This window comes from Hippocampus guttulatus, chromosome 13 (assembly GCF_054856545.1).
Source record: "Hippocampus guttulatus isolate MCC_2025c chromosome 13, RoL_Hgut_1.0, whole genome shotgun sequence".
Lineage (NCBI taxonomy): Eukaryota > Metazoa > Chordata > Actinopteri > Syngnathiformes > Syngnathidae > Hippocampus > Hippocampus guttulatus.
In genome coordinates, this window is record NC_141273.1 from 18,374,363 (window position 1) to 18,391,761 (window position 17,399).

Here is a 17,399-nt window from a genome sequence, read left to right on the forward strand (position 1 = left end):
GAAGGGATACAGCCACGGACTCAAGGCCACCTGAAATTGTTGGCGGCCGTCCCTCCAAAACAAACAACGCTATTTGGACCCCTTTCCCCTGGATGGAAAGTATGCACGGAAGCTAGTGCCCCCACCATCACCCCCCTCCTTCTCGGCCATGGACTGATAAGCCGGGACTATCTTCATGAGCAGACCTTGACGAAGCAGCTGCGGCCTATTCACGCATACACATACACAACCAGACAATCACACGCGCATACACATCCTCATCCTCACCGCCTTCATCGTTCCTCTTCTTCCCCCCCCCCCCCCCCCCCTACCCGACGTGGAATGATCTACGGAGCGCACGGCGGACTGTGCAGCTGGTTGGACGGGCCGCGTTGCGGTCACCCCCCCCCCCCTTCCCATTCATCCTCCCCCCTCATTACATGTTATGTCTTGTGACTTGTTGTAACTGTCATATGCTTATTTATGTGCTAGGGTCTTTTTTTTATCCTGGACTTAAATTATCCTCAGAAGAGGATAGTTAGAGCGTGGTTTTTTTTCCCTCTCCCTACCTTGTGGTTTCCTTTCTGAACTCTGACTGTAAATTTCCCCATTGCGGGACAAATAAAGGATATCTTAATATATATATATATATATATATATATATATATATATATATATACAGTAAATATTCTCTAGTACAGACTCGTGTTTGCGCTGTCCAATCTGTCCTGATAACAGAAATTCCTCATTTAGGAAATGAGCATGGTACATGTCCTTTATGAACCTGCAAGTATGTTGACAAAATGCACGTGTAACAACACAATCAATAAAATACAAAAATATACTGTCCAAAAACTGTTTATATAACAAAAACTGCAATACAGGTGTATCCCAAAAAAATCACAACAGTAAAATACGTAAAGTATTTTAATGTTTATTTTTTTCTGTCTTGGGAAAAAATGTGTATTTTGGATTGTTTTGTTGGATGCATTCTTTGGTTTATGACAATGTTTGCCTGCGTGTCATACAGTTTTCTTGCTAGTTGCAAGTAAGTGTCCCGTTGATCACCGATGTCTGGTAATTCTTGTGGATACTGAAGGATTTTTGTTGCCATTTGCATTGCTTCCTTGCTGGATGGTGGCTTGTCATCAGGAGTTGAATCGATGCCTTGTTTTTTAAAGTTTCGTAGATTTGCGTCTTTCCGACTCCAAGTGTCTGCTGGATCTTTTTAACTTTGTGTCCAGCCTCGCTCAAATGGATGCATTTCACTCGCTCCGCTCCAGTCGTTACAGTTCTTCTACGTTTCGATGCGATGATCTACACGACGTAAGTGAATAAAGTTAAAATCTTTCGCAATTACAGTAAAACGCATGCCAATAAAAAGTCGCTTACACGTCTTCGTTTCGAATCTGATGAATGAAAACGGCGAAGCGAACACGTTTCTTCGGTCATGTCGAGTGGGTGCTGCTTTTAAGCTAGTGCCGCGTTCTCCAGGACGTAAGTGAATAAAGTTAAAATCATTCACAATTACAGTAAAACGCACGGCAATAAAAACTCGTCGTCGTTTAGAATCTGATGATCGAAAACCGCAAAGTGAAAACTTGTTTCAGGGTTGTGTATTTTCCGTCGCATCGGGTGGGCGTTGCGTGTATTTAAGCTCCCGCGGCATTACACCTCCATCCGGGTTACGGGTAGTGGAATTTCCTCTTACGAAAGTTCCGGTAACACGTAATATCGTAGTCAAAACGTTAATACATAGGTTTTTATTACGGGTGAAGGATATTCCTTTCCATAGAATTCCGGGGATGGGAATATTTACTGTATATATATTTACTGTATATATTTTTTTTTATATGTTTAAAAAAATCCGTGATGCACTGACGCGATAAACGAACCGCAAAGTAGCGACGGATCACTGTATTTATTTGTTTTAGAAATAGTCAAACTTCACAAGCAAGCTAAAATGATGAGTCTACGCAGTTAGGTATACGGTAGGTGTGTGTGAGACTTGTCTCATCTATAAACTGCATGATTAATTTATGACCTCATTGAATGCACCCAGAGGCTAAGAAGCTTGCTTGTCATCAAATAATTTACACTCATTAAACTTTGAAGTTACATCGTTTGGATGAGTCCCACTTGCAAACCTCACTGTAGGGCTCTCAACTTATTCCGTTCAGTAAGGTGTCTGTATATCAGGCAAGGCAGACTTAAGTCGTTTGGCATGGCAGATTTAAGATATTTTAGAAGTATCTTTTGGCTTACTCCGATTGTTTGGACATTGTTTACGTCTCCTTGTTGCTCCAAACACAATTAAAAGTGCTGTAATGTCGAGGGAGTGCACTAGCTGTCCACAGAGAGCCGGTCTGTCAAGTCAAGTCACATTTATTTATATAGCCCTTAATCACAAACAGTCTCAAAGAGCTTCACATGCCCACAGTTGACAAGCATCCCCTGGCCTTAACCCCCAGGAGGGCCAAGAAACACAAAAAAAAAAACATCTGGGGAAAAAATTAGAAATCTTGAGAATGGGCCGCAGTTGGGAGAATCCCCCTTCCAGGATGACCAGGCTGCAATGGATGTCGAGTGGGCAACATTGGACACAATATTGTACAATACAATGTTAGTTTCAATGATATAAAATCCATTTAACAAGATAAAAACGCTGGTCTGTGTGTGTATGGCTCTTACACTCTGCCCACCAAAAAGCAAAACGTAAGATCCATCCATTTTCTACTCCGCTTATGCTCATGGACTGGACTGGTCTACAAACACGGACACCCTGATTAGGAAAGGACAGAGCCGACTCTTCCTACTCAGGAAACTGAGGTCTTTTGGGGTTCAGGGGTCGCTCCTTAAGACTTTCTATAACTCGGTGGTGGCCTCGGCCATCCATTATGGCATTGTCTGCTGGTCAGGCAGCATCTCAGCCCGGGACAGAAAGAGACTGGAGCGACTGGTCAGGAAGGCCAGTTCTGTCCTGGGCTGCTCCCTTGACACTCTGGAGGAGGTGGGCAACAGAAGGATGCTAACTAAGCTAAAAGCTATGATGGACAGTCCCTCCCACCCTCTCCAGCCCGCCCTGACAGCACTAGGTAGCTCCTTCAGCCAGAGACTGTTACACCCGCGCTGCAAGAAGGAGAGATACAGACGCTCGTTCCTACCGACTGCTGTCAGGCTGCTGAATAAAAAATAGCAACAATAATATTAATAATAATTAAATGATGTGGAAAACAACTGTAAATAGCACTGCGATTTATGCATTTTGTATTTATATTGCACTTAATTGAACGGTGTTTGTTTGTTTTTTTCTTCTTTCTTCTTTCTGCCTACATTCTTGCTGCTGGAGTCTGTAAATTTCCCCAGTGTGGGACAAATAAATAAAAGGATATCTTAATTTGTGATGGTTCTTTTTTGTTTTGGTTTTCAGTTTCCAGTGGGAGTGGAGGGCATATCCTCCATCACCGCACCTGCCATGAGTTATCATCAATGGACTACTTAAAGACTGCCACGCCGACAATTTGCTGTCGGATTATTGGCCTTGCTCACAACTCTTTTTCTCCAGATGCTCATAACCTTGTTCATGCCGCTCATGTTCATGTCATAGTTTATCAGATTTTGTAAGTAGTGTTAATGTTATTTAATTCTTCGGGCTCTTTTGTATTTTGTGTTACCTGGTTCTGTGTACCAGCAACCTAATCTCTACTTTGTCGGTCTTGCGCTTTCTGTAATAAAGCTTTTGTCTCTGTCAATGCTTGTGGGATCTACACCGATCCGGATTATTCCAGATCATACGAGAATAATATGACCATGGATCCCCTGGATTTGGATAAGATTGTAAAAACTTTGGCTAGCCAAGGGAGACTGGTGGGACAGCAAGAGGCCACATTTGTGCAGCTCCGTAACGCCGTCACCTTGCTGGCCACCTGGGTTGAGGAGTTATTCACACATGTTGAGCAGCTGGGCATTCGAGGGACGCTCCCCTAGGATCCACTGTCACCACCGCTTGGGCAAGCAAAACACTCTGATCTTTTCAATCTTTTTCTTTGGTTGAACTTGATTTTTGGACTTTACTTTCCCATGTGCCGAGCCGGTGTTCCAGTGGTTAGCCTGGCGACCTCACAGTGCAGAGGTTGATTCCAGCTCCGGCCTTCTTGTGTGGAGTTTGCATGTTCTCCTGTTTGCCTGTGTGGGTTTTCTCAGGTAGTCCAGTTTCCTTCCACATTCCCAAAACATGCATGGCAGGCTGATTGAACACTCCAAATTGTCTAGCTGTGAGTGTGGCGCGGATGGTTGTTCGTCTCTGTGTGCCCTGTGATTGGCGAGCAACCGGTTCAGGTTGTCCCCCGTCTACTGCCTGAAGATGGTTGGGACAGGCTCCAGCCCCACCCACGACCCTTGTAAGGACAAAGCGGATCAGAAAATGGATGGATGGACTTTCCCATGTTTTTCTTTTCCTCCTCCTGATGCTCTGTGACGCCACACTCCTCGCGGCTACCCTCTTCTCTTGTGATCGAGTGACGTCTGACCAAAAGTAAATTAGCTTACAATTTCTGCTACAGCTGATGCATAATTTTATTGGGAATTAAACAGAGCTTTGCTCAATTATATTTATTAGTAAGTATTTATTCTACAAATATATTGCTAATGCTTTATTTTATATTGCACTTATATTGAACTGTGTACAGTTCTTTTCTGAAACATTTATTTTGTGCAATGAAACACGCTATTTTCTCCCCCCAATTTTGCTGCTGTAGACTGCAAATTTCCCCAGTGTGGGACAATAAAGGTTATCTTATCTTAAGTAAAACGTGTCGTCAGCAAAACATTCAATGACCACGAATTAAAATGCTCGGACTGTGAAAAAGCCTTGCTGTCCACGGTTTGGGCAATAAAACATTTTTTCAGATAACATTGGTTGCCAAAAAGGTCCCCTTAACACTAACCAACATCCGGTCACCTTAGATAACCAACTCATTGGAGATGGAGTCGTGACAAAAGCTCGCATTGTTGGCTGGCTTATGGCATTACAAAGCTATGATGTTTGGGTCCGGTATGCAAAAAACTGTAAGCTACCTTTGGGGTACAACCTAGCGGTCTCCCGAAGTTGCTTGTCAATTGACACGAAACCGATAGACATGGCCGCTGTCTCCGGTACCTATATCTCCAACGTTCAAACGGCTGAGCTAATCATCCTACGATCCAATGATCCGGCACTACTTAAAATCGTCCGCTACATGTTAGACCCCCCTCACGAACCCCGTTTCGTCAAACAAACTGGCTGTTGATGGTGACTTGAAAGGTCTATTTGCAAATATTGAGAGGCTGTGTCTAGTTCAAGACATCATCTCATTTATGACCCTGTAGATCACACTTCAATCAACCAATCCACTCCCTGTCGATTAACTTCCAAAGGGCAATATAATTATATAATTGTGATTATATGATTGAGAATTGTGATATTACGTGACAAATTGACCAGACATACAGCTAAACGCGCAGCTGATGAGGAGCCATGACTTTCGAAGATGAAGCTATTTTATTTCCAGAGCGACGTGGAGGAGCCAGCCATTGTGCGTGGTATGTTATCAAAAACAAGGCAATGCAAAAAAAAAAAAAAACCCTGTTGAATCATTTGAACAAGTAGCCCCAAAGTGATCAAGCGGAAAGCATGGAAATGCAAGCAGACTTTGCACAGGTCCCTTGCACAGGCCATGTAAACATTAGCTGGTAGGCACGAACTGTATGCTTGGGATGGTGCATTGCTGTGATGCTTGGGTGCACCTGATGACCTCCTACCCAGACTTGATGCCATGACTCATGACTCTTAGATCTCTCTCTCTCTCTGCCTCTCTCTCTCTCTCTCTCTCTCTCTCTCTATATATATATATACAGTATATATATACACACACACACACACACACACACACACACACACACATCCCTTTGAGGCAATGAGGCATGAGGCAACGAGAGATTGTGTTTGTGCATGTATATGCATGTGTGTGTATGCGTGTGAGTGCAAGCGTGAGAGGTACAAAACAGTGTGTTGTGTGGGTTGTGGGAACAGGAACATTCAGCTCAGAGAGTGAGCACAGTAAAGCAGAGGGAAATGCACTCCCACTCTCTCTGGCTCATCATGTTACGCAAGAGCCTCTGGGCCATTGCTTTAAAGCACTCGCGGCTCTTCCATCCTTCAACTCTCCCAGCCACTTATCAGATGCTTCAGGACTTTCCAAGAATGCTGCAAGGACTGGTAACAGTCAGAAAACCTCAGCATCTTTATAAGGCGCAAGAAAAGTTTGTGATCAAAGAAATTAAGAGATATGAAGACAATGATTCAGCAGGACTCGAAGCTCTTGGTATTATTTTTCGGGCTGAGCAGTGATCACTGAGAGCTCCATATTGTTTTGTTTAAAATATTTTGATAAAATAGGGCAGCCCGGTAGTCCAGTGGTTAGCACGTCGGCTTCACAGTGCAGAGGTACCGGGTTCGATTCCGCCTCCCTGTGTGGAGTTTGCATGTTCTCCCCGGGCCTGCGTGGGTTTTCTCCGGGTGCTCCGGTTTCCTCCCACATTCCAAAAACATGCATGGCAGGCTGATTGGACGCTCTAAATTGTCCCTAGGTGTGAGTGTGGGCGTGGATGGTTGTTCGTCTCTGTGTGCCCTGCGATTGGCTGGCGACTGATTCAGGGTGTCCCCCGCCTACTGCCCGAAGACGGCTGGGATAGGCTCCAGCGCCCCCCGCGACCCTAGTGAGGATCAAGCGGTTCGGAAAATGGATGGATGGATGGATATTTTGATAATCATTAGGGTCCGTGCAATGACTCCAGGGGTGTCGCTGTTGTTTTGTAGAATTTCATGTAATTATTTTTATTATTATCAATCCATCCATCCATTTTACGATCCGCTTTATTCTCACAAGGGTCTCGGGGGTGCTGGAGCCTATCCCAGCTGTCTTTGTGCAGCAGGCAGGGGACAGCCTGAAGTGGTTGCCAGCCATTCGCAGGACACATGCTGACAAACAAACATCCGCGCTCAAATCACACCTAAGGACAATTTAAAGTATTCAATCAACCGACAATGCATGTTTTTGAAATGTGGGAGGAAACTGGAGCACCCATAGAAAACCCACATCGGCACGGGGAAAACATGCAAACTCCACGCAGGAATTCGAGGGCGGGATTCGAACCTGTGACTTCGGCACTGTGAGGTGGACATCCTAACCAGTCTATCAACCTGCCACCCCAGATAGATACTTTATTCAGCCCATAAAGTAAAGAATGTTTGTTTGCTGTCAAGTTGCTGTTGATATAACGCGTTGAAAGGGAAAACCAGACCAAATTAAGGTTTGGAGAAGTAGCTTAAAACCACACTCCCACTTCATCCACATCACACACGCATCCACGTACGTTTGTGTGTGCGTGTGTGTGTGTATGTGTGTGTGTGTATACAACTGTATATATATATATATATATACACAGGTACTGTATATATGTATAAACTGGGCCGAAACTCAAGTCACGATTTAAAACACCCTGCATTCAAGTTGATGAAAATCACTTTCTTGGTTTTTATTTAATACAGTGATGCAAACAGTTGTGCTGCTACATTATTAGAAACTGATAAACCACATATGGTCGATTTTTTAAATCAACGATTGAACCACGAATATACAGTATACATTTATACTTTACCTATTTCTACTAAAAGCAAAAGTTCCACTCGCAAGTGCATTTCTGCGAGTATCCGTAGATTGTTTTATTTGGCCGATTGTACTGAGAAGGTAAAAACACAGCTTCGATATTTATCTTTACCGCTATCATACCTGTCAACTTTTCGGAGCGCCAACCTGTATAAACTACCAAAAAAATCCTTATAAAGAGCAAAAAATCCTTATAACATACCAAAGCATTTTATATGTCTAAATAACGGCAGAAAAAAACCCACGAAATTTTCAATGATATTTATTGTAGATCTCCATAATACAATGTCTGGTTAATGTCTAATCATCATTCTACTTAGTAGCATTACTGTGTTCAGAGTTGTATTCCTGCGTTACTTTTTTGGAAAGTTGCCGGAAATGAAAGCATTCGAGTAGACTAGCACCATTCTGGGCAAAAGCAAACGGAACTACCTGTTAGGGGAAGAAAAAAAACGGAAAATTTCAGAATCCGTATGATTTGTGCGATACGGCCATATACGTAAGATTCACCACAAAATCCGTATGAACTATGGCTAAACCGTATGAGTTGACAGGTATGCGCTATGGTAGTGAAATGATTTATCTAAGGCTGTATGTAGTCCGCTGCACAATGAGAAGCTGCGGGATATCTCTTACCTTGGAGGTTCTGCACTCGCATGTCGCTGATGTGTCCGATGAATTCCTCCCTCTCGAACCAGTCATCCCACTCGTGCCCAGCCATTAAGATCACTGGCAAGTTCCGACACCCAGGAAGGAATACACCGAGAGAAAAGCGAACAGGCGGTCTATTGTCCAGTTAGTCGACAGAGAGCCATTCAATCCTTCATGCACAGGCTGAGATGGCGGAACAATTTTCACTCAGTAAACAGACAATGGTGGCTGAGAGTGAGTGGTTATGTGTGTTCCCTTAGTTTTCGCTTCTTGGCAGAGAGGTGGTTGCCAGCTCTCTGCGTGAGTGCGTCCCCATGGAGACGACAGCGTAGTTTGGAAAACGAAGCTCAAGCTCCAGGTTGGTTTGTTCGAGGAAGGGATGGATCTCGATCAGAGCGAGTCCCGCCCATCATTCGAAGAACCAGCCCACCCCACAAAACCGAAACCTATTCCAGTAAAACGCAGAGTACACCCACTCTGTCATAGGTGTTAGTACGCGGAGAATCTTATCCAGGGGCCTCAAATTCATTTTTGTCTGACAGTTTCCCTCGGAGGGCCGTTATGACTCTGAAACTATATAAATGTGTAATCGCCTTCTGATATTATTGCATATAAAATACAAATAATTTTCTTTAATCAATCTTTTGCATTTTATCTTCTCTATAATGTGACCGTTTTGTCTATCTAGCTAGCTATTTTTCGCCGGTGTTCGCCATTTTGGTGCCCTGAGCATAAATGTTTTGCTTTATTTTACTAAATAACTTGTCAATATTCATGTTTCAAAAACTTTCACAAAAAGTAAGGGATAATAATAATTCAGTTTTCACGAAACACTGAGAATGGCACCAAATACTCAAATAAATAATTAAATAATAATAATAAATAAATGCCACTACTATTAACAAATAAACATGGTTGATCATCTGAAATGTTCACTTGGCCTTTTGAGTTCCTCCTTGAACATATTTAGGCATTGATCATATACATGGAAATACAACACAAAATATCCAAGGAGTCTACAGTGAAATATAGTTTTGAACAGTGGCGGATGCTGGTCTGTCAAAGAGGGGAAGCTCAATTTTGGCCGACATCATAAAATGTGTCCGTTGATTTATAAGTGAATTCTACTCTCCGTTCCTTTTCGAAAATGATCTGTGACCCTGTCATACCAACAAGGCATATTTTCCAGGGACTTAATTAGTGTCCTACAACTACAGGAACTACAATAAAACCCATCAGAAATAAAATCTTGATTTGTCGAGAGTTGTTTACAACAAAGAGTGTCGCTAAAATGATTAGAAGTAGTGATGTGTCGTTCGCGGACGAGCCGGCTCTCAGAGCCGGCTCTTTGAAGTGAACGATGGGAGCCGGTTCCTCATTGGGAGCCGGTCCGAATAGGAGCCGACTTTTTTTTTCTCCTGTCCCCCCCCCCCCCCCCTTCGGTTAAAGCCGCACGTGATTGGTCAAGATCCGTGGTAGAAGAGTAAGGGGAGGGTTACACACACACACACGCTGCAGTTTAGAGAAGAGACACACAGCAGCACACTGAGCAGCACGCGAACAAGTCAGACGAGGAGACGAGAGAGCTAGTTAGCGAAAAAAACAACACAGTGGAAAGCGGAAAGATGAGAAAATGGATAGGAAACGCAGTGAAATTTGGACTCATTTCAATTTAATTGATAGTTCAAAGGCAGCGTGTAGACTGTGCAAGGTTAAAATATCCCATAGATCAGGCTCCACAAATAACCTGCACAGGCACATCAGAAAAGTCCACCCATCAGTACAATTTGAAGAGAAAAGACAAGCAAGGGAACCAGCTATTAATGAAGGTGCTAGTCGCTAGTGTGTCTGCAACTGTTGCTGCTGCTGCAATGTCACAACTGCCTAGATGTACAACCCAGAGCTCTATGAGCCGCTTTATGCAAAAAGCTATAAACCAGCAAAACAGAACACAATTGACGAGGAACTGGGTAAAATGATTGCAAGTGATTTTCAGCCATTTTGTGTTGGCTGTGTGTTGTCGCAACATCTGTCCCCTCAGAGAAAATCTTCTCCAAAACAGGGCAAATATTAACAGAGGAGAAACAGGATCAACCCCTCAAAGCTGAGGCACTTGGTTTTTCTTCATGCCAATCTTCGCTAAAGACAAGCTAAAACCTTTACCTGGATGCTGCTTTTTTTCTTTTTGTTTTACAAATTTTAATTTATAATTTGTTGTGTGGTATTCAATGCTTACTTATGTTGTTGTACTGTAAATAGTTAAAAGCTTGTAAATATACACATTCAGAGATTGGAACTTTTTGACGACCTTGTTTTGAGATGGGTCTTTGTACTTTGTTGGTTTTTCTTAATACTTACTTGGTTTTTCTTAATGCCAATCTTCGCTAAAGACAAGTTAAAACTTTTACCTGGATGCTGCTTTTTTCTTTTTGTTTTACAAATTTTAATTTATAATTTGTTGTGTGGTATTCAAAGCTTACTTATGTTGCTTTACTGTAAATAGTTAAAAGCTTATAAATATACACATTCAGAGATTGGAACTTTTTGTTGACCTTGTTTAGAGATGGGTCTTTGTACTTTTTTATTTTTGTAGCACTCCATGTTGTACTCCATGTTGAGTATGTTCAGAAGAATATAAATAATAAATATTTGATATACTGTCTATTTTTTGCATTAGTAATTCATTTTACACATAATATTACGTTATTTTTGGTAGTAAATTAATTTAAGCAACAAAAAAACTGAGGAGCCATTTGGGAGCCGAGCCAAAAGAGCCGGCTCTCTAAAAGGAGCCAGAATTCCCATCACTAATTAGAAGTCTCCAGCTCAACTCAGAACAGAATGCGAATTGAAAAATTGCTCACACGGACGCCTACACTAAAAGGTCGGTGATTGGCTCATTTCGATGTCAATCAAACTGGCACACATGCTCAGACAGATCATCCAATCTGATGCAGAAAAGCCTTGCGCCCTCCCACTGCTATCCAGTCCCAGAGACGCATTGGGACAACCTACCATGAACTCTTCTCGAGACGCTCGGCTTCCGGGCAATAGACGCTCTGCGGACGTTCGGCGTCCACCGTTTAAAGCACAGCGAAGCTGCGGGAATCAACGAGATCGCGTCGTAACCAGTAAGAAGAAGCTGATTCGGAACAAAAGTTGAGCACGTTGAGCGCATATTTAGTCAATGACATGTACACACAAGGAAATTTACATTCATATATTTGATCACTTATTCTTTGACATTTTAGGGGAAGCCGAGCTTCCCTTGCAGTCCGAGAGCAATCGCCACTGGTTTTGAACCATGGTACAAACGTTTTCTAAATTTCGTGATTAAGTCGGATTGTATTTAAAACACAGGTACATGAAAATGTCAGTGTTCTACCTTTATAGACAAGAACTGATAGGGCACAATAGTGTAATATCTGTTTCTTGTTATTTGTGTATTTTTTTGTTTAATAAAAAGCGAACAGATTGCATCAGTGACTGCGTGCGTCCTTGACCACATTGAAGGGCATTACAATATAAATATTCTGGACATAATGTGAAAATAGTGAATATCAAAGGGAGAAATCCTCAGCTTTCAGATCGTTTTTCTTTCCAAATTACAGTTTGACCAATAGATGTCGCTGTTGCCCTATGCACTTCTCGAAAATGTCGACATAGTCGTTGCATATAAAACAACTTTGTCTCGTAACATTCCATTTAATATTCATAGTGTAATCAATGTGCAGGTCACAACTTCTCCACAACGGCGTTTTGGGTTGTTTTTGGCGAGCTTGTATGACTCAATCGCCACTAGCATTTCCTGAGATGCAGCAGGTTTTTGGATTGTATAAATATAAAGTGCTGTAAATTAAACAAAGCCTGTCTGGGGATACTTTTACTAGAAGAGGACAACACTTGAATGAAATATCCTATAAAAGTGCTGTAAATGTAACAATTGGGGACACCTTTACTTGGGAAAAAAACGAAACACTTGGAAACTTGTCTGCACACTTAGAAGACTGAACGAGGCTGAACTTGAGCAAACGGTATTTCATGCATAAACTGTAGAGTGCTGTCACAAAGCCTGTCTGGGGACATTTTTACGAAATAAAGATAACTACAACCAAGATAACTATAATAAAATTAAACACTCGTGTGAACCCAAAATGAAAGGATGGAGGGGAAAAGTCCCCAAAATTCCTCTTCCTCAAACTCTTCATGTGCTCTTTGGTGCTAGATCAGAGCTGAACAATCAACATCTTCCAAGAGTACTTCTTGTCTTTCAAAGCAGTGCTGTGAAATTCTGAACAGGACTGCTCAAAGTTTTCCACCTTGTGTGTGGCTCTTCTTCGCTCTCAAATGCGAAAGCCCCTTTGGCCGTGCACCGCAAGTGGCGATCGATTCCCTCTACTGATCAAACTTAGTCATTGCAACCTTCTGAAAGAACACCATCCATCTATATCAGAGGTGGGTAAACTACGGCCCGCGGGCCGAATCCGGGATTGATTGGTCTTTTTAATCCGGCCCGCCGAAGGTCGGTCTACAATTAAGGTTCAATGTGAATGATTGCATTCATTTCAATTGGACTTGTAATGACAGGCCTTTCACCGTCAGGTGGCGCATTGACTTGAAGTTGAGGGGGGGGCGGGATCTTTTCGACCACCTAGTACCTCTGTATCGCTCTACTTCTACTGGTCTGATCACAACCCATCTGCAGAAATGCACAGGCTAAAATAGGTCATCAACAACACTGTCGTCATTTTAAAAAAGTATATTAATACAGTACGTTCATGCTTTTGTTCTGTTGATGTTTGATATGGACTGTCAACAAATGCAGTTTATTTTTTTTAATGTACCATAGCTCGTGCTGACCTGGCCCTTCTGTCAAATTTTAAAAGTCAATGCGGCCCCCGAGCCAAAAAGTTTGCCCACCCCTGATCTATATCCATCCATCCATGCATCCATGCATCTATGCATCCATCCATTCATTTTCTAATCGGCTTATCCTTGCAAGGGCCGCGGGGCATGCTGGAGCCTATCCCAGCTGTGTGTAGTATGCGGGGGACACCCTGAACTGGTCGCCAGCCAATTGCAGGGCACACACAGATGAAAAACCATCCACGCTCACACTCACACCATGGGACAAGAGTGTTCCGTTAACCTGCCACGTATGTTTTTGGAATGTGAGAGGAAACCGGAGTACTCAGATAAAACCCACGCAATGTCTCATAATTTGGTTGGTCTTGTAGACTTACTTTATACAGAGTCCCATGATGTTCGCTGTACTTTGAGGTACCTTACATCAAAATATAATCAACATGCTTTTATTCATTTTGGAGTGAGGTTAACTGCATCTTCTCACAATGACCTTGTGGCAGTGGTGAGGCAGTGAGCACAATAGCACATTGCGTTTTGTAAGTGGAAGAAGAAGCTCACGTTTTTTTTCGCCTTTTGACAGCCGCCTCACAGTGCAGTGCAGTGGCAGGTCACCTGGAAGCTATTGATCCAACTCAGTGATGAGATTCCTGAATTGCCTGTGGTTAAACCCATGTGCGGATGCTGTTGGCGATTTCCATCACAGGCTTCATGACGTTGTCTAAAAGCCCGACTTTTCAAAGTGACCAACTTGTGCTTGCGAAGTTCAGTCCCTTTTGGAAATTCCTGGTCAATGTTCGCATAGAGTGAGCTGAAGTGGCGTTGAAGATTTGAAGCTTTGAAATGTACTAACCCCATTTCTTCCTCACGGTCGACTTGGGACCTGTCCGCTGGCTCCCGGTGGATCACAATCGACGTATTGGCCCCCCCCTGCTTTATAATCTGCAATAATTCTGTTGTCATCTGAATGGTTGCCCCTTGTGTCAATCAAATAACGGGATTGATGACAGGCTGACATTGAAGTTCTGCTGCACTTAGCGCTGTTGTTTGCGCTTGATTGGTCACCTGAATGTCAAATTCAGTTGTCATCTAACTGGCTGCCTTGTATTTTAATCAAGTGACGGGATGAATAAAAGACTGATATTTTTTTAATGTCATGCCGCGATCGACCAGTACTACCTCCCCGATGGAAGTAATGAGCACCCCTGACATAGGGAATGAATGGCAGTGCCACCGCCAAGGTCTTTTCGACGCTTGTCACGTGAAAGCCTGGGAGCCGAACGGGACCAGCCAAAGAGCCGCATGAGGCTTGCCTGCCCAAATAAAATATATTATTTTTATAATTATTAGTGGCGTTTTCCAAGATATGATTCACCAGTTTGAGTTTGTTTTATCTCAAGGACATTTTGATTTTCTCTCGAATCCCAGAATATGTCCCAGCATGGTAGATGAGTTCTGTTGTGCCTCCAAGAAAACAAACTCTTTCACAAAGCAGAAAAATGTGACTTTGGTGTCCCCTTTATTCATTTTTGTTTATTTTTTTCTTGGCTACATTCTTACCCAGGGTAAGCTTAGGCCAAATCCCGCTAAGACTGAGGCAGTGGCTAATTGTCAAGTGGCTTATACAGTGGTACCTCTACTTATGAAATTAATTGGTTCTGGAAGAAATTCCTTTACTAGAACATTTTTTAAGTAGAGATGCGTTTTCCATGCATCTGGCCAAATTCGTTCAGTCGCCCCCCCCCCCCCCCCCCCCCCAAAAAAATGTTTTCTAAAGCATAAAAATGCATCCAGATTGTAAGAAATACATGTTACAAGTTAGATTATTGCACAATAAATCAGAGCTGTGCATAATGTAAAAAACAAAGAATCGCGTAAAGAATGGTCATTTAACTTTTAAATGCACCCTCATCGTTTGTTTTTTTTGCCCTCTTGAGTTCATGTTCTCTCTCAGAAGTGGTTTTTGCAGAGCAGTTTGTAAAGAATTGATCCAAGGATGTTTGCTTTTGTCGGCTTTTGACAATCCTTTGACAATGTCCAAGGCAAACATCAGCATAGTGAGTGATCGCCCGACTGGTGAGCTCTTTATCTGGGTGATTCACATTTACGTAAAACCATCGGAAGATCTCCTGGGCGAATGACTATCTATCTACACACATGGATTTACACATACAGTAGAGGTCCCTCTTAGCCAATGGGATGCCAGAATGATGCTTGGTAATAGCCAATAGCAGAGCAGCTATAAGAATGTTTCATTCAGAAAACTCGAAGCTGCGACAAGCAGCCCATACTGTATTTTTAGTAAAAAAGGTAAAAATCTTTTACCTTTCGTATCTTGAAATTTCTTTCGTAACAAGATGCAATATGTTCCTCTTGAGGCGTTTTCGTAACTTGAAGATTTTGCATGAAGAGATGTTCATAAGTAGAGGTACCACTGTACCTTGTTTGGGCAAATAGCTCCAGCAGTTCCTGGGGTTTGCAAACTTCCACAGGAGGTTCATCCGTCATGAGACCACTCAACTAACTCATGTCACATGTCAGATCTTGCTTACCGCAGAATTTCCTCAATCTAAGATCACAATTATTACCATAGACTGTAATATATGTATGTGTCAGCAGAAATTAGTTTAGATTCTCACATTCCATGTTTAATAACACCAGCCTCAACTAAATTAGCACATTCAGATATTTTGTAACCATCAGAAATAAGATATAATTGCGTTACTTTTCCAGCATCTTCCCCCCCATGGATCTGGTTCACTTGTGAATTGAGGCGAATGCTGTGAGGTCCCACCTGTTTTTGTAGAAATTATTATTTATTATTAGGGCCCGAGCAACGACCACTGCCACCTCACTATTGTTTTTGTAGAAATTATGAGCATTATGAGTGTCATGCTTTTGTTGTCTGTGTTTCTTTGTTTTCAGCGCCAGCTGGACTGGAGGTCGTGCCTCTTCAGCAGGTGCACTTTGTTGTGTCCGAAAAACGTGAGGACACGACTTATTTTTTCAACGGTCTTTATTCAACTGACGTAACAGGTGTCAGTCATCACCCAACCAACCAATGCTTTGCGACACTGCCGTAACATCGTGTAGTCGTATGGTAAACGGCCATATGCTACATTTACCCCCTCCCTTGATGGAATCTGGAAAACTTCTCAAATCACAAACAATCTAAACAAGGGATAGAACAAAGCCCTTCCTGAGCTGAGCAAACCGGGTAGACTGCCGGGTTACCCGCTTAGCCTTGTGGGTATTCTGCCACGCAACAGGCTAAGCACTGGCTAAAACTTAGTAGTAGAAGTCAGTCACGTAATCGTCTAAATAACAAGGCCAAAGGCGGACCTGAGCTGGACGAGGCCCCGGTCCCTCGGGCACAGCTGGTTCACCATGTTCTTGAAGGCGCCTCACCGGTGTCCCAGGACAAGCAGCAGGAAAATCATAGAGGTCCAGATCTGCTACAGCTCTTTCATTCAAAGGAGTAGGTGATGCCACTCTCCTCAGGCGGCTGGCATGCCAACGTGACCCGTCGGCCAGACGGAAGGTGGCTGGTCCAAGTTGAGCAGTAATCTGGACCGGCGCTGTCCAGAATGAGTCCAATTTGTGTGAACGGCCGGGCCGGCGAATGCGGACCCAATCTGACACAGTAAATGCGGGTTGCTTCGCCCGGCGCCTCTCATCAAATCGCCGCTTCATACGCTGCTGCTCATTGGCCACCCTGCTGGCTGGGGAGGATGCTGATGCTGGAGTGGCTCTTGTCGGAGGACGGAGGCGATCAAGGGGCAGCTGCAATTCGCGGCCCAGCATAAGGAAAGCTGGGGAGGTGCCGGTCGTGGCATGAGGTGTTGCTCTGTGATGCAACAGAGTGCCCTGTAGTGCGGAAGAGAAGGGAAGGCCGTCCGCCAGGTGTGCTCTTAGTCCATTCTTGAGGGTTTGGTTGAACCTCTCTACGCCTCCGTTGGCCTGGGGCTGATACAAGGCGGTCCTGATATGCTTTATCCCATCCTCGTCGCCAAAATGTTGTGTCTGAAAAACGTGAGGACACGACTTACTTTTTCCAACGGTCTTTATTCAACTGACGTAACAGGTGTCAGTCGTCACCCAACCAACCAATGCTTTACGACACTGCCGTAACATCGTGTAGCCGTATGGTAAACGGCCATATGCTACACACTTGTGAACAATCAAGCTTGTCATGTATTT

General features: G+C 43.3%; 1 protein-coding gene across 2 annotated transcripts in view; it reads right to left on the bottom strand.

Moving 5' to 3' along the window:
* clmna (calmin a) overlaps positions 1-8,682 on the bottom strand; it is a 56,874-nt gene extending 48,192 nt beyond the window's left edge. For both annotated transcript variants that reach the window (XM_086126918.1, XM_086126917.1), the window contains exon 1: positions 8,322-8,682. In XM_086126918.1, coding sequence (XP_085983044.1) covers positions 8,322-8,387 — 66 coding nt within the window. In that variant the 5' untranslated portion in view covers positions 8,388-8,682. The remainder of the gene's footprint in view (positions 1-8,321) is intronic.
* Between the last annotated feature and the right edge of the window lie 8,717 nt (positions 8,683-17,399).